The sequence below is a fragment of the Chelonoidis abingdonii genome, chromosome 2 (genome assembly GCF_003597395.2).
Source record: "Chelonoidis abingdonii isolate Lonesome George chromosome 2, CheloAbing_2.0, whole genome shotgun sequence".
In the NCBI taxonomy this organism is placed as follows: Eukaryota; Metazoa; Chordata; order Testudines; family Testudinidae; genus Chelonoidis; species Chelonoidis abingdonii.
This window is the reverse complement of record NC_133770.1, coordinates 49,697,888-49,718,910: the sequence shown is the minus strand read 5'-3', so window position 1 is coordinate 49,718,910 and position 21,023 is coordinate 49,697,888. Positions and strand designations below refer to the sequence as shown.

Below are 21,023 nucleotides of genomic sequence, written 5' to 3'. Positions count from 1 at the left end.
GCATAACACTATATAAAATGTTTTCTTTTAAATAAACGATTGTATGATTATGATACAAATCAACAAAAAGATCAATACATTTAAAGTTAACGTTGACTATTATACCAGTAGATCTCAAACTAGCATCCCCATAACAGTCAAAAAATAAACTATTCAACAAATTACGTTCTCCATTGGAAACAATGGTAAATTTATGTAAACAATATAGAAAGAACAATCTATGAATTATCTGTGGAGATTATTCTCTAACAAGCCAGAGGGAGTTAATCCTTCTAATATTAAAAAAAGGCCAAATTTACCACAACCAGGAAAGTCAAGTAAATTGAATCTAATTGTCCAGTGATAAATTAGCACTTTTCTGTTTCTGTTCTAAGTAAAACATGGCTTGCTAGTCTTCAGGAACAATTGACTTGGATGGAAAAATATTGATCCACTGCAAAACAAACATATCTGGCTTTCCACAGGAAGCTCTGCTTTTAACTGCCAATGCCAGCAAACAGAGTGACCTATTTTAAGTAGTAAAATGGCTTCTTTTGGTGCAATATAAAGCAAAATATTAAAGACAAATGCAGCTGTCAATCACTGATTCACAAGATAATTGATCCTTCCAATATACTGCATGTCATGTTCATTTAATGATAATGAGAGCTAGCATGGTTCTTGTATTTATGAAATGCTCCATACCCCATTAGAAGCAAGTACATCTTCTGTCTCATCATCTTTGCTGTTGACCTGAATTTCAAATGGATTTCCTTCAGTACAATATTGCTCAAACAAAGTTATGGTTGTTGAGATTGCTGAAGCAGGCTGCTTACTAGGCGACACAGACGGGGAACGTGACTGCTCCATGAATTTAAACTCCTATTAATAAAAATACAGAATAATTTTTATGCCTAGTAATGTAGTTTAAATATTGATTCATAGCTTACTGTCAATTACCGCTCTGCAGCAAGAGTTTACTTCTTATTTAAATACAGCTTTTAGACTGATTGAAGTTAACCTTGAAATTTGCAATCTCACATGGTTTGTCTTTCTAATTTTAGCAACTGAGTCTTGCTGCACCATGCAATATACCTCTTGTATTACGGAAGTGTTCATTTTCAAGAAATAAATAGAAAAGCTTTTACTAGAGATTAAAAGAGTATTTTCACAAGAGATAGAACAGCATCTAAATCTCAAACTATACAAATACAGCATCAAAATGTAAAGAACTTATTTCCAGACTAAAAAGATGTTTTAAAGATAATTTTCTTTATTTTTGTTACAAATGTTTTAGCTTATTAATATGGAACAAAATTTTTAAAATATCCTTAAATCAAGTACATTTCAAAATTTCTGGACTATTACACTGCACAATAATATGGGATTGCAAGAGACTGGGAGGACGCTCAGCACTTTTGAAAAATCAGATCACTTAAAGTCCTATCTCTAGATATTAATTTCTGAAAATCTTGGCCTATTTTTTTTTTTGTTGAAAACAGTTTATTTTTAGTTGTTAATCTTTGAATAGTAAATGTACATAATCAAAATTTAAAGATATAGATGAAAATGTACTGGGCTAATGGGACTTGAAATTTAGTAATTTCTACAAAATTTAGATGAATAGTTTCTGGGATCTGAAGCTGCTCTTTTGAGTTTTCCTGCCAGTGTATGTAGTTTAACAATCACATTTTTCTATTAAAAATGTTTTTCTTTCCCTTTGTGTTCTATGAAAGATCTCTCTCTCTCTCTCGCAGTATGAATGTATATAGTCAGCTTCCTTGTACAGTCAAACTAGAAAATAGTCTTCCATCCCCCACAACCATGTTCATCCTTAGCAAACTAGATGTTATTTGTAGCAACAACTCTAGTCATGTGACCATCAGGCAGTCCCAAACAGGTAGATATTAAAAAAAGCAAATGAAACAGAAATGTTACTATTTACCAACCTCAGCTTAGTCAGAGGCCCTGATTCAAGATAGCACTAAAGCACACGCTTCACTTGCTTTCAGTAGAATTTTACCGCATGCTTTAGTACTTTCCTGAATGTTTTCTTGAATCAGGCATGTTACCATTTTAGATGCATTTAACTCTGAGGTTTAGAATAGCATACAAAAATCCCTGCATAAGAATCACTCTAATTTTATTGTACTGTTAAAATAACACCCAAACCAACAGCAGTTTGCATGTCCTATCACATCGCAGACAGATGGTCTACATACATAAAACAAACTTATTTCAGAAAGAACTTTTGAATATTGAGTGACAGTACTTACATGAAGCTGTAAAATACTAAAGCTTGACTTAACAGGACAAAGCTCCCAGGTCTCGTTCTCCAAGAACATTCGTAATTCTTCAAGACGAGTTCTGAAATACAACATTCTAGATTGTCAGAAAAAAAGTCACAGCTGCACTGTTTTAACATTAGAATGAAAAAGTGCCTTCAATTGAAAAAAAAAATCTTTAAATTATACTTTAAAATACAAAGTCATTCTTATTTAGGCTTTGCTATTAATTTCCTTAGCAGAGAAGTTTAGATCACCATCTCCCCAAAAACCTGTGGTTCCCTCCAAAATGAGCCCCAGGGAAATTTCCCCTGCAAGTTAACATTATCTCAGGTTAACTAATAGAAAAGGAACTAACAGCAAGAGGCCAAGATTTGGAGTGTAAGAAAAAAATATCATTTCTAGTCCATGACAGAACTTTTAGTTCTCAGACTATCTCCTTGATTGGTCTCCCGTGAGGGACTTTATCGTAGGCTTTAGGAAAGTCCAACTAACTATATCATGTCTCTTTATCCACTATTTTGTTGGTGAGGTTTTCTATGAAAAGAACGGGCTGTTGCATTTTTCACAGGAAGGCTGGCTAGTCCAGGTCTTTGAAGGAGCCATTGTTGAGATCAGTTAGCAGTGTACACAACTGTTCTTTGCTGGTTTACCACCAGCCAGGCAGGGGCAGACCAGTTTTGCAAGTGTTGGCTGAAATATTTCCAAAGACCTCTCTGAACTTCATCAAATATGAGGTACAATTCAATCAGGGTGACTAATAACATTTCAGGCATAGATTTTTCTGGCTGGTGAGTTCCTGCAACATTTGGGTTATCTTTTCTGATAAGTAGGCAGAAGGCTTCCTTCCAGCAATCAGTGCTCTGGCCAGGATGAGCTGGTTCACTATGAAGAACAGCTCTGCCTGTTGTGATTTAGCAACTGTGATGGTAGCAAAATAGAAATTACTGTGGCAGAGGAGTTCTGCAGAAATTTTACACTGATGTGTAGCCAATTAGTTCATTTTTATCATCCATTTATCATTGTGTTATGGTCAATTCATATGCCATTTCATATAAAAATCAGTGTAGGATTACAGAGGTGTAAGACTGACAAATATTTAGGAATTATTAATGTGTATTAGGTATATAAGTAAAGTATGGCTGCAATGCAAGGCCTACAGGCTGAGGCTTGTAAGATTTTAGCTTAGCCAGACTAGGCCATAAGCTTAAGAATGCTTGACATAAGTGGGTGACCTAGAAATAACCCTAGGCCACTAAGGTCACAAAATTATTGTAAAAGATGTGCCAATAGGTAATGTTACAGAAAACTAGATTGCAATAAACCACATTGCATTATCCAAGATCACAAGACACCTTACTGCATCATGGAATGTCCTGTCCTGATCACAGGATACATATTGTGCATAGATGCTAAGAAGAAGAAGAAGAAGAAGAAACTTATGAAAAATGGGGCACCCCAATATTCATGGGGTAAGGCAGTACAGAAAAGGAAAAGAGGGTTGAAACCCTCCTGTATATGAATACGGTGTTTGATATGGTCAGAAAAACAATACGAAGGAGGTTTCCTAGTCGTGTAAAAGTCATAAGACCCCATGGGAAATCCCAGCAGGAACCATTGTTTCTCCTATAATCACCTAATGAGATCCATCTGATCTTAGAATATCTTTGAGGATGTGACTACAGTCTTAGTAATTGCATATGTAAATCCTACAAAAACCCATGCATTGGTAATTGTAACTTTACTAATTGCTTTAATAAAACTTTTAGTACAGTTAAGACTTTGTACTTGTGATTGTGTCCATGATCACTATCCTCAGACTTCGTTTGTTCCTGGAGTCTCCAAATTTGAGAAAAGCACCAGAGGTGACTTCCACTGTGTTCATTCAGTTTGCTGAACCCATCGTGGTTTATACTAAATTACTACATTCAATCTTAAAAAAAAAAAGCTACAGATGCATGAGGTTGATCCAGTTTGTGCCACAGGTGTTGTTCTGATGTAGTTCAGTGAGTCACAGAGATCTTCATGGTTGGTGCAGAAGGAAAGTGTGATGTATTTAACACATTTTGCAAGTGTGAGGATTTATTTTGCCAGATATTGCACTCATTCTCTCAGCTTATAAATAACCACAAAATTATACATTTTATGACATCCTGTAGAAAAAGTACATTAAGAATGCACTATCACAAAATTTGTGAAACAATTTTTAAAAGCCTCTAAAATTAATATATAAAAACATTCATGCTTTTACAGTAGCATAATGGATTTTACTCTTTGCAGGTGACATGATCAGATACCTTTAACAATGTCAATACAAAGTGTAGCAACATTTATCCACTAAAGGGTAATACGAACCTACATCTGAACTTGTCAAGTATTCCATGTAATAAGCAGCACTGGGGGGAAACAACAGACAATGTGGAGAAACTGAAAAGCAGCACTCTGCAGAATTATGTTTCTCAGACAAAATATTAAAAGGCCATTAATCACCAAAGTTCCATTTTTCAGTTGTTTAAATTTTGTTTTGAGTAGGGAAGCAAGTTCATTAATGAAGGGTGCTATTATGACAATGTAATCAAAAGCATTAGTTCACTGTACTTCCTTTGTTAAGTTTTCATCAGCACTACAGTCTTTCATTTAGCTACAAGCAGAAGCACCTTTAGCATTCTCTCTCGGCTAGATAGCCAGGAACTTTACTTCACTGTTGCCATTTTTATTTTTACTTTTAATCATTGAGGGCACATCAATAATTTTTTCTTTAAAAGATACATTATGCTGTCTTGTTCAGAATGTAACAGTTGGTAAATTATGCATTGGGTTCCAAATTAGGCTGTAAAACATTCAACAAACTAATTACTGATATTATGAATGATTTTAGCTCAGTAAGATGACCAATATGTGCTTAACTATTATTGCAGTTAGTTGTGTCTACTTACATACATTCTGTTCAACCAGAAATAGATTTAGGGCTGAATTTTCCATGGCAGTGAGTACCCACAGCTCTCAGTGTTCCCTCTAATATTTTAGGTCCATGTGCGGAATGAATTTTGTTATCTGCACCAATATGGAGGTGATGTGTGGTGGAGGGGTGTGGAATGTGGGAGGGTGCTCAGGGCTGGGGTAAAGGGCTGGGTGCAGGGGATGAGGGCTCCAGCTAGGGGTGAAGACTCTAGGGTGGGGCCAGGAATGAGGGGTTCAGGGCTGGGGATGATGGGTTTGGGGTGGTGCTGCCTCAGAACTGCGGTGGGGAGAGAGAGGACTCCCCACTGCCCTCTCTTGCCGCAGCAGCTCGGGGCTGAGGGAGGAGCTCCTCTCCCTGGCAGGCCTGGGCCAGGCCAAGAGAGGGGCTCCTCTCCCTGCCTGCCTGTGTGGCCTTTGAGAGACGGCCACGCAACTTACAGGGAACGTAGCTCCCACTAACTTCTATTGAAGTCAGGAGCTATTCTTGTGTTGAGCATCTCTGAAAATCTGAGTCTTAAATTAGAAAAGCTACAAGCAGAAGGGTGGGACAGAGGGGAAGCAGCTCTTATGATAAAATCATACTGGAGCTAAAAGGATAAATGGAAAAAAGATTTTAAATATACACCCAGATTTTTACGTCATTTGAAAATATGAAAAAAATCTCACTGACTTAATGAACTTCAATAGTTACTCTCAACTTTCACCTCCATGCACAAGTTCAGAATCTAGCTCAAAAAGAGGGTTTCAATCAAATCTATCTTTATTCTTTGAAAATTTCTGCCATTCCTGCCCAAATAAGCCTTTCCAAAAACACCTTCAAAAAATGAATGAATCTTAAGCAGTTCCCTTGTTCAGTGTCTTTCACCATTAAAAGCCCATTCTTGCTTTTTATAAAGAAGAAAACTTTTCCCAACAAAATGCTTTGAATACTCAATATGATCTTGAGTTACATGATCAATTCCGCTGACTTTCCAGTTCTCTGAACCATCTATATATCAAAAAAAGTACCAAGGAAATAGCCTTAAATCAAACTAATAATTTCACAAGCAGCATTTTTCTGACTTTGCCTACATGTAAATTTAGATCATTATCAAAGGAAATATTTTTTCATCGGTTGGTGTCTATGGTGAAATCAATGTTTATTGACATTTACCAATCAAAAACTAATTCTTCCAAACCTACCTATATCTAACACACCAGTAGGCTACATACATCACACTGCACAATTAATGGGCTGATGAATCATGCTCCTTGAGCAGTTCCAGTCAGTGAAGTTTTACATACTAATGCATCTTTAAAAGGTCTAGCTCTTTTCAATTAAATACACAAGGGAAGCAAAAGCCGCACTTGCTTGATTCGAACATCCAAAACATTAAAGCTTTAAATAAATAAATTCTGAGCACATAATTTAGCCTGATACAGTGGTATTCACCTTCAAAGAGCTTTAGAAACATTGTCTAATTATTCTTAACAAGAAAACAGGTAGGTAATCGTTATTAAAAATCATCCTTTTCTCAAATTTTAAAAAAAACAAACAAAAAAAATAGTGCTAGGAATACATAGTTATTACATAGCCTTGAACAAGAATCACACAAATCCCTACTTTCCAAATCAGTAGAAAATAGTTCATGATTTGCTAAAGCCACAGAATAAGCAAAGGACAAGTTCTCAGCATATACTCTTGCTCTTCCCCTCCTCCCCCCATATTTTATTCAAACAGAGTTGAGAGGGTTCAAAATTTGTGATTTCACAAACCACTGTTAAACCTGTCCCTTGCAAAGATGCAATATATTCTATGGCCAAATTTCATTTAAGAGTGTTTTATGTCTATAACTTAAATCAGTGAGCAATCACCCCCATAAGGGGGAGGAAGAATATTTAACTAAACAAACAGATTTAATTAGATTGGTTGGAATTTTTGGGTAGACAGAGCCTTCAGAAAGGCATCTTAAAATGGCCAAGTAGAGAAGGTCATTTCAGCAGAGCTTCAAATGGAGGTTTCATGAGGATTTGAAGCTCCAAAGTGAGGTTCCAAGGCAGAAGAGGAGATTCAGGTTGAGACTTAAGGTTGGATATTACTGTGGAGAAGTGGGAGCTATGGTGACTACATAGTTATAGAACCTGGTATCCTGGAAAGATAGAATGCACTCAAGGCTGAGACTTGACCCTATCAGACAATTGGAAGTGGTATCTTTATTAAAATTGCTGAGAAGATATTCTAGAGCTGACTTTCAGAAGCCTGAAGAGGAACCAAACCACGTTCTTGGCACCAGAATTAAGACACTTTCCCATGCATTCCTGTAGAAATTTTAAGATTTTATGGATTTTAGTAAAATATCAATTAATTCTCAGACCATCCACATGAAGATAGAGTCATCTATTCAGCCTCCAGACAGAAAGCTTCAGAATGACTGGGTGGGGTGTGGCATGTGCAGAAAAATGTCCTGAACAACAGGGACAGGATGCCATGTGAAGAAGTCTTGGGAACCCAAGGCTTCTGGCAAGAATCACTGTAGCATTTCCTACCCCCACCCCCATATCTTCCTGGCTACCTAAGCAAAGACAGACAAGTGCCAGACCACTGGAATGAAAGAAGCATCTACCTTCCAAACCTGAACACTGGGGAAATCAAAGCAGAATTATGGCAGTTTAACTTTGAAATGAAAAGCCAGCAAGTGCTGAAACTGACACACATGCTGCCATAAAATTAGGTCAGGTCTGCATGTAATGGAGACAAGGGATACTGGAATGAAATGTAGTTACAGATGGGAAGGCTGAGAATGGGATCCAGAAGTACAAAACCATAAAATTATGAAATTCCTGACAGAAATAAATTGCATAATTATACCTTTCAAAGAAATTGCCAGAGATGTCCGGAGACACGGGTGCATGGGCTCTCTCTTTATGGAATGGTATAGAAATTAAAAAATAAATAAATACTTTTGCCAGAGAGACCAGGAATAAAGGGCCCGCAGCTCCATTACAGAGAGGGTCAAAAGCAGGAGTTTTAAGGAGTAGCTTTTAGAGGAAGCCAGAGGGGCTACTGAGAAAGTCTGCTCACCACAGGTTCCCTACCTATCCCCAACCTGCTCGTTGCAGAAGTCTCCTGAGTGACTTTAGCATGAGTGAGAGATTATACCTGCAGCAATAGCCGAGTGTTCAGGCCCCTCACCCCCACACACTAGACAGAAACATGCCCAAGCTGTCCACCTCAGTGCAACCAGGCCACTAGAGACCCAGTTTAAAATGAAAAAATGGCAAATAAAAGTAATCTGATCAATCCGCCGCACATTTAGTAGCCTTACCTGTGATAATTCTTGAAATAGTTAACACTTTGTTTTCTAATGGATTCTTGCAAAACTTCTGACTTACTGCCACAAAATTCTTCCCCAACTTGCATCAGCCTATTGTAACAAAAGGCATTTTAGAAGTGATTATCCATTCAATTAGTTTTAACAATACTGGAGGAAACAACTATTACTTGAATGCTATTGTTTCAGCTGGAATTCCCCATCTCACCTATAAGCACACATACCATGCTCATCCACCACCACAGTATTTGAACATCTAACAAACAAAGATCACCACCACACACCAGGCCTACACATGCTCTAGTTTCTTCTATTGCATATTATGGTATTTTATAAACACTCGGGGCCAGATAGCCACAAGCAATTCAAGTGTCTGATTGGGATCCTATGGTCCAATGCAAGCTCTATAGCCCGTTACCTGAACCTCTCTCTCCATATCATTCTCACTGTCAAAAAACGGGAAAAGCACCCTGACCACCAGCACCACAACCCCAAATATAGAAGCAGGAATAAAAGGGAGCTATGCCCAGCTTCTGACACTTTTGGTTCCAAGTTTGGGGAGCCACTAAGTAGGCTTTTAGAGGTACAGAAAATTGCTATGAACAGCCAGGCAGATTCCTAGGCCCAGCCCAGCAGCACTCCCCCAGAACCTAAGGGAGCGTGGGGACAGAAAGGTGAATCAGCCATTTTTTTATATCCCATCCCAATCTCAAAGCTGGCCAGGTACTGAAATGGATCTCAAGGACTTTTTTGGCCAAGGATCATCAGAGTACTACAGCTCCCTTTCCAACACCCACTATGTCTGCAGGGTGGCCCAGAACAGCAGCTGGCTTAGAACAACTTGACCCCTGTCATGAATTACCTTGCATGCAGGGAGCCCCTTGGTGCCATATTAAGGAATCACTCCTACACTTTGCATCACCAGAACAGTGTGAAGTGGATGGAAATTGGGGCCAGGACGTAGTCCCTATTATGTTAATTTATCATGTTATCTTACGCTAATTTAGGCCCGTCATGCAGATAGAGTAAATGGCATTATTTGCCCCATCAATATACCTGCTAATGATATCTAGTACAAAGATAAAGTCATCATATTTGAAGTTAGACATGTCTGTCCCCAGCAGATATGTTTTCACTTTCAGCTGCACATCCTATAAAACACAAACATTTCAAAGTTAGTATTGAATCCTTACTAAACTTGTGTGCATATTACGAGTTTATATAGTAGCAATGACTACTCTGGAGTTCAAAATGAATGGCAGTGAGTTGAATGCATGGTTTACTAGCACATTTTGTTGATTTGTTCAGATGTCTGACCACTCTGAACAGCAACTTAGGGCAGTCCTCTAGAGAAACAAGGTACGTTGAACTGACCTTCATTAGTATGTGAGATCTTTCTTTGGCTTTCACATCATACCATTAGTTCACTAGTCAAAAATAGTTTCTTGCAATTTTAGTAATGCAGTGTTAATCCAAAACATGAGATGCCAAGATTGTTGTTAATAGTGGTTTAAAGAATGCTTTGGATTATTGCCACTCTACGCAAATCACACAATGTTCAGAGCTTTGGCATACAAAATTTTGGGTGTTTATTAAAAACCTTTGGGCTAGTAATCAGGTTAGAACTATCATGAAAACAGACAGGCTCACATAATTTCTGGTTTTCCCTAAACCTTACTGACAGAATGACACAGCCCTGTATTTCAGTAGTTCCTCTTCCAGCTGATACATTTGCAGCTCTTCCCTTCCTGGTACTACACTCAGCTGTATATGAACAGCTTTAAGGACCTTAAAAAAAAGAATCCCTCACCTTGTTACTGATGCTCTAAAGATTATTACTCTTAACACAAGTCATACTATTTTATGATTCGTGTCTTCAATGTAATGATGGGGACGAAAAAGTTCTATTCATTTTTTCAAATACTGCTTCCAAAACTGTATATAGCTACTTACACACACAGAGTATGTGCTTAAATGTGAAAAGTCTTGGTTTAAATTAAATGCAAAAAACTTTAGAGTTAAAGCATATATATTATCCTGAATTCATACCACTGGACTTCAGCACAGCCGGTAGAAAACATAATCCCCTGATTTAAACCTTCATGAGACTTGGCAGTATTTGCTGAAATACTTGAACTTGTTCTGCTGATGCCTAACGTGGTCTTTTAGTCCACTTTGAATGTTCTGTCTGTTGTTACTTTATAACAAACTATCAAAACTCATTTGTTATGTGAGTTGTTCATGTGTGTGTGCACTTCCTTCTTTACATCTGGCCAGAGCTATGGATATAAGATTGCAGACAAGAAATGAGTTGGTCTTGGCTATTACATAATAGTCTCCCTACTACAATTAGCACCACTAACCCAAGAGTTGGCTGTGTCCAGAGACCGAGCCATCCTTTTCACCCTATAATTTCTTAAATTATTTTAATTTCCACTTATCTACAGTAGTTTGATTTCTAACAAAGATCATCATATAAGATTTATACTTCGTATTTGGAGAAGAGTATGTTTAAACAATCCCAAACAAACCTGCCATATTCGTGAAAGTCCATGTTCTAATTTCTTTTGTACATAGCTACGGTCAAAATTGGTCTCCTCAGCTCCAATCACATTGTTGCCATCTGAAACTGAAAATGGAAGATTATTGGAAATACCCATATTATCTTCAAACCTAACTTTTAGACTTAATGAACCTACTGCCTCTAAGTTGGCCTACAGGGTTGAGAATAGATAATGGCTAACTTTGTTTCTCTGTAGTTGAAAGTCTGAACTTTTAAAGGACAGCAATAAAATCTTTAAAAAGAAAAAACAGACAGATAAAGTTGTGTTTGGCTAAGAAAATAATATCCCATTCCATAAAACCAACTAAGATAAAAAGGTAACTGACATTCATGTTTCAAATGGAGGGGGATATAGGTTGTCTAATCTAAATATCAGCCACTCTCCACTACAAAATATTCCCTAATGTAGTCTAGCTTCGTAAAGAACCACCATTATTCGAAAAATTGTAAAAATAAGGTTTCCAATGTACGTCCAGCAGTATACACTGGCTGAACGTCTGGAGAAAGACCGTGCAATCTTTGCTCCACTGAGCAATGCCAGCAGTACTGTATACTTGGCTTCTTTCTCCCATTCTTCTCTCCATGCATTTTTCCACAGTACATCTACACATGAAACCATCTTGCAATCCCAAGACCAAGACATTTTTCTCCTTCAAATCCCATCTATTCAATTCAGATTCTTGTACAGCACTCATTACCAGACCCATCTTACCAATCCTTCTCCAGGAACTTTAAGGCAATCTTTTGGGTATAATGGGCCCAAGCCATTGAGTGATTTGAAGATAACACCTTGAATATGGTATCTATGGAGAGCCAATAGGACAAGTCTGATGTGTTCAAGCTAGCCTGTTTTCCTCAGGAGATGGGCTGATAAATTTCACACTACTTGGACTTTGCTGAAAGGTGACTGTTTTGTGAGCAGGTAGATACAAACTGCTGTAGTCCAGCCAGAAGTGGGGAGGGCGAAGGGGGGGGGAGGGAGGGGAGAGACCTATCTCTGAGGCTAGATCTAGTCTGCCAGGAGGGAACACAGTTTACTGGCCAGCCAACGAGGATAGATCACATCACTTGAAAATGCTACTTTTATATCTTAGCACCAACAAGGAATCCAGGAGCACTCCTGACTGCAGACCAAACTGTATAGTCGTGATTGCACATCTTACACAAATGGAGATTACACTATGGCTGCGCACTCCTCAGAATGCTTTCCTCTCCCATCCAGCATACCACGTCCATGTTGCTCAGATTCAAAGTCAACCAATTGCTCTTAATACATAAACCGATCTCATCTAAGGATTGGGCCAGTTTTTTGACAGTTCTCTCTTGTGAAAGATAAGTTCCAGCAATATGCAGATGACCTACTTAAGTCCATATCATCTTATTAGTTCTTCGAGTTATATACAAGACTCAGCAAAAGAAGGAAAAGGAGGTGTCTGATGGAGCTGTGCAGATTCCCATATTTTGGATACATAAATCCAGTAAAGACTCATACCTATTTAGTCCCTTCCATTGGACCCATGCCTCCCCCCTCAGACAGAAAAGCAGTTTCTTTTGATCATCTGTGTTGAATATTGCTGAGGGGTCCAGGAGAAGGAGAACCAATGTCTTCTTTCCATAAAGAGATAATCCATGAGCACTGTTAATGATGTTTCTATTCCAAGTCCTGGCCTGAATCCAGAATTTGCCAACTCTAAGATTTTTTTTGTATTTAGATAAATAAGCGTGAAACTAATCTATAAACTTGCTTAGGAATGGGAGGTCTAATAATCAGCCACAACTGATAAGGCAACATGAGTTTCTTCAGTACTGGCTGGCAGTACTATTGCACATTAGAACGAGGAAGGGAAGATAAACTCTCATCTAATTCAGTGAGGGTATTTTGGACAGCAGAGACACCAGTTGTTGGTGACTCTCTTTCACTAACCAGGAAAGGCATGGATTGTATTCTTAAGTTTTTTGGCCAAGTCTCTTTCAGTGTCCCCAGTACTTTTTGAGGAATGAGTATTAAATTAGTATATTGATATAATAGGTATCACAGAAACTTGGTGGAATGAGGATAATCAATGGGACACAGTAATACCAAGGTACAAAATATATCAGAAGGACAGACTAGGTCGTATTCGTGAGGAAGTGGCATTATATGTGAAAAAACGGATAGAGTCAAATGAAGAGATGTTAAATGAACCAACCAAACTAGACCACAGAATCTCCATGGAGAGTAATCCCATGCTTGAATAAGAAGAATATAGCAGTAGGGATATACTACCGACCACCTGAACCAGGATGGTGATAGTGACTATGAAATTCTCAGGGAGATTAGAGAGGCTGTAAAAATAAAAAAAAACTCATTAATAATGGGGGATTTCAACTATCCCCATATTAACTAAATACATCACCTCAGGACTGGATGCAGAGATAAAGTTTCTTGACACTTCTTGGAAATCCTGGAACCCACAAGAGGAGAGGCAATTCCTGATTCAGTCCTAAGTGGAGCACAGGATCTGGTCCAAGAGGTGAATAGAGCTGAACCACTTGGTGACCAGAATATAATAAAATTTAACATCCCGGGGGGAGGAGGGAGAAGAAGACACGACACACTAAAGCAGACCACCATAACAGAATTTTTCAGAAAAGGGAACTACACAAAAACGAGGAAGTTAGTTCAACAGAAATTAAAGAGAGTGCCAAAAGTGAAATCCCTGCAAGCTGCATGGAAACTTTTTAAAAACATCATAACAGAGGCTCAATTTAAATGTATATCACAAATTAAAAACCATAGTAAGACCACCAAAACAGTGCCACTTTGGCTGAACAACAAAGTAAAAGAAGCAGTTAACGACATCCTTTAAAAAGTGGAAGTTAAATCCTATTGAGGAAAACAGAAAGGAGCATAAATTCTGGCAAGTGAAGTGTAAAAATATAATTAGGAAGGCCAAAAAAGAATTTGAAGAACAGTTAGCCAAAGACTCAAATTAACAGCAAAACATTTTTAAGTACATCAGAAGGAAGCCTGCTAATCCACTCCTGGGGTCACTGGACTATAGAGATGCACTAAAGGAAGATATGGTCATTACAGAGAAACTAAATTAATTCTTTGCATTAGTCTTCACAGCAGAGGATGTGAGGAAGATTCTCAATCCTGAGTTGTTCTTTTTAGGTGATGAATCTGAGAAACTGTCCCAGATAGAGGTATCCTTAGAGGAGGTTTTGGAACAAATTGATAAATTAAACAGTAATAAGTCACCTGAACCAGATGGTATTCACCAAGAGTTCTGAAGGAATCCAAATGTGAAATTGCAGAACTACTAACTGTGGTATGAAACTCACTGAAATCAGCTTCTGTACCAAATGACTGGAGGATAGCTAATGTGATGCCAATTTAAAAAAGACTCCAGAGGCAATTCCTGCAATTACAGGCCAGTAAGCTTAATTTCAGCACCAGGCAAATTGGTTGAAATTATACTAAAAAACAGAATTATCAGACACATAGATGAACACGAAATGTTAGGGAAGATTCAGCATGGTTTTAGTAAAAGGAAATCATGCCTCACCAATCTACTAGAATTTCTTGAGGGAGGTCAACAAGCATGTGGACAAGGGTGATCCAGTGGATATAGTGTAATTGGACTTTCAGAAGGCCTTTGACAGGGTTCCTCCTCACCAAAGGCTCTTAAGCAAAATAAGCTGTCATGTCATAAGAGGGAAGGTCCTCTTATGGATTAGTAACTGGTTAAAAGAAAGGAAACAAAGGGTAGGAATAAATGGTCAGTTTTCAAAATAGAGAGGAAAATAGTGGTATCCCCCAGGGATCTATACTGTGACCAGTCCTGTTCAACATAGTCATAAATGATCTGGAAAAAGAGTGAGGTGGCAAAATTTGCAGATTATACAAAACTACTCAAGATAGTTAAGTCCCAAGCAGACTGTGAAGAGTCACAAAGGTATCTCACAAAACTGGGTGACTCAGCAACAAAACGGCAGATGAAATTCAACGCTGATAACGGCAAAGTAATGCACACTAGAAAACATAATCCCAACTAGACATATAAAAATGATAGGATCTAAATTAGTTGTTACCACTCAAGAAAGATCTTGGAGTCATAGTGGATAGTTCTCTGAAAACATCCACTCATGTGCAGCAGCAATCAAAAATTCTAAGAGAGGGCGGGCTAGATAAGAAAACAGAAAATATTAAATTGCCTCCATTAAGTCCATGGTACACCTATATCTTGAATACTCCATGCAGATCCGGTCGCTCCATCTCAAAAACAATATATTGGAATTGGAAAAAGTACAGAAAAGGGCAACAAAAATGATTAGGGGTGTGGAACAGCTTTCCATACGAGGCGAGATTACTAGGAGTGATACTTTTCAGCTTGGAAAAGAGACGATTAAAGTGGGATATGACAGCGGTCTATAAAATCATGACTGCTGTGGAGAAAGTGAATAAGGAATGCTATTTATTCCTTCTCATAACACAAGAACTAGGGGTTACCAAATAAAATTTAATAGGCAGCAGGCTTAAAAACAAATAAAAGGAAGTATTTCTTCACACAATGCACACTCAACCGGTAGAACTCTGCCAGAGGATGTTGTGAAGACCAAGACTATAATAGGGATCAAAGATGAATTATATAAGTTCATGGACGATAAGTCCATCAATAGCTATTAGGCAGGATGGGCAGGAATTCAAAACTATGCTCTCAAGTGTCCTTATCTTTGTTGGCTAGAAGCTGGGAATGGGCAACAGGGGATGGATCACTTGATGATGATTAGCTGTTCTGTTCATTCCTTCTAAAGCACCTGGCATTGGCCACTGTCGGAAGACAAGATACTGGGCTAGATGGACCATTTGTCTGACCCAGTATGGCCATTATATTCTCTCAGTCATGCTCAGAAATACTAACTCAGATCAGTGATCCGCTTCACTGTTCCAGTGCTACGCAGGTCTTCCCTCACCCCAACCAACGCATCAGTTCTTTTCTGTATTGGTCCTTCGAAGTGCAAGGTTCTTAAGGAAAAAAAAGTCCAAGTGTCTTACACATCACTGACCACTTTTATTAAAGTAAAAAATACGGAAGAATACAAATCTGGCTCTTGCAGAGCAAAAACCAAAATTTGCGATACAAATACACTGTAAAGACATGTAAATTGTCAGCTGAAATATCATTCCAAGCCCATTTATGACACAGTCAACATCTTGGCCAAATGAACAAAGGTGAGTAATGTGGCTCTGGAAAGGGACACTGTCCTACTTAACTTTCCCTCAAATGGGAAGTTATTTGGGGTACTGGATATAGTGCTATATCACCATCTTGACTGCTGACATTAAGGAAGTTTTGCATGTGGGCTAGTGGCTTGGATAGAGAAGAGTTAAACTAATTTCACTGAGAATCTTGAACCCAATGAAGCTTAAGCCCTAGGCTACTGCAGAGGCTAATGGAACAGGAACACAGCAACAACAATGCTGTAACATATACACTAGAGACATGAAACCCTTAGAGCTTTAATTCCTTAAGTTAAACTGTTTTCTCCTGGTAAAAAGAATAAAAATAAATTGCAGAATTTGGTCGTATTTACACATTCAGTTCAGGAACAGCAACTACAACATTCAAATTTGTCTGCTTAAATTAATGGCATTATTTGTGTAAGGAAGGCACTCGGAATATGGCCCGCAGTTATTTGTATTAAAATAAGACAGACATTTACCCCAAAATACATTAATTTTACCCATTTTTCCAATAACCATTTGCCATTTTCTATTAATGGAAAGAAATATCCTACGAAATGTCATGATAAAACAATCTCCTTACTCTGTAGATATCTAAACTAAAGTTTAATACCCACGTCCAAAAATTCATATTGTTCTCATGAAGGCAGCAATTCTATGTGACAAACGTACCTGCTTGAGCTAAGTGATTTACCATGCAAGATTCAGCCAAGGTATAAACACGAAGAATGAACCACCCGGCTAACTACTCACCGAACAGATGCATCTTTTTCTCTGGATCATCAGAGTAACGTAAATAAATATTGCAGTCACTACATGTTCTTTAGAAGTTACTGTGACTTACTCTGCTGTGACATAATTCTGAAGAGACAAATCAAGCCTGAGTTACAGGTCAACTTGTCTTTGACCTACTTACAACACTAGGCCAACAATGCCTGGCTTAGGCTAAAATGTTGGTCATCTCTGTTGACAAACATGAACGGAATGGATGGGTGGGTGGACTGATACCAAACAGATGTCTAGTACACACAAAGGGTCATAGCTATACACTTTTATTAATAAAGTTTCTGAGGCTCTTATTTTGAGCCCCATCAGGCTGGAAGGGTTTTGGTCTTTAACCCAATATTATGGGGAGCTATTTCTCACATGCAGCTATATGAATTTGAAATCACCTCCTTTTGTGCTAAGTGTTAAATAAAAAACTTCTAAAAGGAATACAAAGGCATTTTGTTTTATGGAATTTGGAATCGATGGCAAAATATGCAATTGTGCATGATTTCAGGTGAAGGTAAAAATCACAGGCACCTGGAGATCTATTCATCTAGATATCTGACTTAGGTATACAAGGTCTCCAGTTTCCCATAAAAATTTCTACTTCGTAAACTTAGGCCTGGTCTACACTACGCGTTTAAGCCAATTTTAGCAGCGTTAAACCGATTTAACGCTGCACCCGTCCACACAACAAGGCCCTTTATATCGATATAAAGGGTTCTTTAAACCGGTTTCTGTACTCCTCCCCGACAAGAGGAGTAGAACTGAAATCGGTATTACCATATCAGATTAGGGTTAGTGTGGCTGCAAACAGACGGTATTGGCCTCCAGGCAGTATCCCACAGTGCACCATTGTGACAGCTCTGGACAGCAATCCGAACTCGGATGCACTGGCCAGGTAAACAGGAAAAGCCCCGCGGAACTTGAATTTCATTTCCTGTTTGTCCAGCGTGGAGCTTGCTGATCAGCTGGGTGGCGATGCAGTCCAACATCCAGAAAGAGCTCCTGCATGGACCGTATGGGAGATACTGGATCTGATCGCAGTATGGGAGACAAATCTGTCTCTCAGAGCTCCGTGTACAGAAGACAAAATGACAAAGCATTTGAAAAAATCTCCAGGCTATGATAGACAGAGGCCACAGCACAGTTCTGGTGGACAAGTGTAACGGAAAGCCAAGCATCAAATGGACACTCATGGAGGAGGGAGGGGTGCTGAGGGACCTCAGCTATCCCACAGTCCCCAGCAATCTCGAAAGCATTTGCATTCTTGGCCGAGCTCCCAATGCCTGTAGGGTCAAACACATTGTCAGGAGTGTTCAGGGTATATTCGTTAAATTAGCCCCCTCCCTCCCCCGTGAAAGAAAAGGGAAAAATTGTTTCTTGACTTTTTATATGTCACCCTATGTGTTACTGCATGCTGCTAGTGACACGGTGCTGCGGCAATGAATAGCAGCATCCTCTCCCCTCCTGGTTGCAGACAGTACAATATGACTGTTACCTCCATCATCATCACACCGTGAGTGCTCCTGGCTGGCTCAGGTGAGTCGGCCGGGGCGCCTGGGAAAAATAGGAATGACTCCCGGTCATTTCCAGTAGATGGTACAGAACAGCTGGTAACCGTCCCATCATAGACTGGGGCTGAGTTCCATCAGCACCCCCCCTTCATGTCTAAAGAAAAGATTCTGCACTGCCTGGACTATCATAGCAGCGGGATGCTTGTCCTCTCCCCCACCGCTTAATGCCCTGCCTGGACTATCATAGCACCAGGAGGCTGGCCTCCCCCTCCCTTTATCTCACTAAAAAGTTCAGTGTTTCTTATTCCTGCATTCTTTACACTTCATCACACAAATGGAGGACACTGTCACGGTAGCCCAGAAAGGTTGGGGGAGAAGGGGATCAATGGGTGGGGTTGTTGCAGGGGCACCCCCATGAATGCATGTAGCTCATTTCTGCGAGATCTGACCAGAGTTGGCTGTGCTCTCTGGTTCTCTGACACACTGGTTCTCTAGTACACTTGCCCATATCTTAGGCAGGACGTGACTCTATTTAGATCAACCATAAAGGAGGATTGACTCGGGGAGTCACTCTCATTTTTGTCTTTGCGCCCCTGGCGACCCTCAGCTAAGGCCAGCCAGGAGCACCTATGACAGCAGAGATGGTATAGAACGACTGATAACTGTATCTCATTGCCAATTTACAATGGCACGCAAACGGTACAGAACACTGGTAACCATCTCTGCTACCTTGCAATGGCAAACAAATGCTGCTGTTTAGCACTGCAGTTACCTCTGTCAGCGGCATCCAGTACACATACGGTGAACAATAAAAAAGGCAAATGGGCTCCAGGTTGCCATGTATGGCATCTGCCAGGGCATACAGGGAAAAAGGGCGCGAAATGATTGTCTGCTGTGCTTCATGAGGAAGGAATGAGTGACATTTACCCAGAATCACCCGAACACTCTTTTTTGCACCATCATGCATTGGATCTCAACCCAGCATTCCAATGGGCGGAGACTGCGGGACTATGGGATAGCTATGGGATATAGCTACCCACAGATGCAACACTCGGAAATCAACGCTAGCCTCGGTACATGGACACACACGCTGAATTAATGTGCTTAGTGTTGGCCGCATGCTCTCGACTTTATACAATCTGTGTTACAAAAACCGGTTATGTAAAATCGGAATAATCCATAATGTAGGCATACCCTTAGTAACTTAGTTAAAATGTTTGCTTCCGTCAGGGAATAAAAGAGGGTTTTTTTGTTGCCTCCTTGTTGCTACACAGGCACTGCCGTCAAGCCATTTTCACCTAGATTCTTCTCTCAACTCGCTCCACCTTTGGTAGATAACAAAAGATTGTTTAGCTTAATACCGAAGTTCGAGATGATTTTCGGAAGTTGTCTTTTAAAACTCTTTCCTCTCCAGTAATTTTTGTTTAGTTCTGTCTCGTCTTTACGAGATGTGATACATAGGTCCACATGCCTGTAAAGGCCTATCATGTGATTAACTTCTGTGATAACAGCATGCCCAGAGGGAGCATAGAGTGTTAGCAGGGGGCCTTATTCCCTGCCAAGGAGGAAGGTTTGCTTTAGTTAATAGAACAGCTGTGGCCAATACTAGAGCACCTGACTCCATTAGAAGCACCTGACTCCAGTCATGGGATATAAAACCCCTGCTTCAGTTCAGACACGGGGGTGGCCTAGTTGAAGGGAGAAAGTTGGATTGGAGCAGAGGTGCAGACTGCAGAGAGAAGAGTTTGTCCAGGAGAGAATAGAGGTTTGGAGGAGTGCTGCGGTGGATTGGAAGCCCACAGAAACCCGTACGATTAGGAGGCACAAGGCTTGTTAGAAGAAGAGGCGAGAAAGCCCTCGACAAGCTGAAGGTCATGAGAGGGAAGTAACCTCAGGGGAAGAACCGCTAGTCAAGTGGTTCACCAACGCCCAGGGCCCCTGGTTGGGACCTTGGAGTAGAGGGGAGGCCAGGTCCCTCCCTCTCCACTCCCCTCCTCCAAGGACACTAGGGGAGTGATTAAGAACTGGTTCAGAGGCAAGCAATAGCGCCCTGAACCTACCCCAGAGAAGAGAAAGCGCGAGACCCAGAGAACAGTACCGGCAATTTGCCACACTTCCCATAACAGTATATAACGTGAAACAGATGTGCAAACCTTTTCAGGATTGGAGCCTTCCCTTCTTGATCACTTTTGTGACTGTGGAAGTTTTAAGACATTACCTCAGAAAGAACAAAACTATTTGTAGTCAACACCTAATTCGGTTCCTAAACTTGAAAGCAACTTTATAGTAGCTTACCAAATGTTTACTAGGCATTTGGCATTGCAATCTCTGTCTTATATAGCCAGCCTCATATACCATACAAAAAGTTCTGATTGTTTTGGATTAAAGAGTTGTCATTTTAAAATTATT

The 21,023-nt window shown here is 39.6% G+C and overlaps 1 protein-coding gene across 2 annotated transcripts in view; it reads right to left on the bottom strand.

The window, feature by feature from the left end:
* VPS50 (VPS50 subunit of EARP/GARPII complex) overlaps positions 1–21,023 on the bottom strand; it is a 184,313-nt gene that overhangs the window by 96,911 nt on the left and 66,379 nt on the right. For both annotated transcript variants that reach the window (XM_032785379.2, XM_032785380.2), the window contains exons 14-18: positions 11,068–11,165; positions 9,593–9,687; positions 8,531–8,629; positions 2,256–2,346; positions 685–861 (exon numbers count right to left, since the gene is read on the bottom strand). In XM_032785379.2, coding sequence (XP_032641270.1) covers positions 685–861; positions 2,256–2,346; positions 8,531–8,629; positions 9,593–9,687; positions 11,068–11,165 — 560 coding nt within the window. The remainder of the gene's footprint in view (positions 1–684; positions 862–2,255; positions 2,347–8,530; positions 8,630–9,592; positions 9,688–11,067; positions 11,166–21,023) is intronic.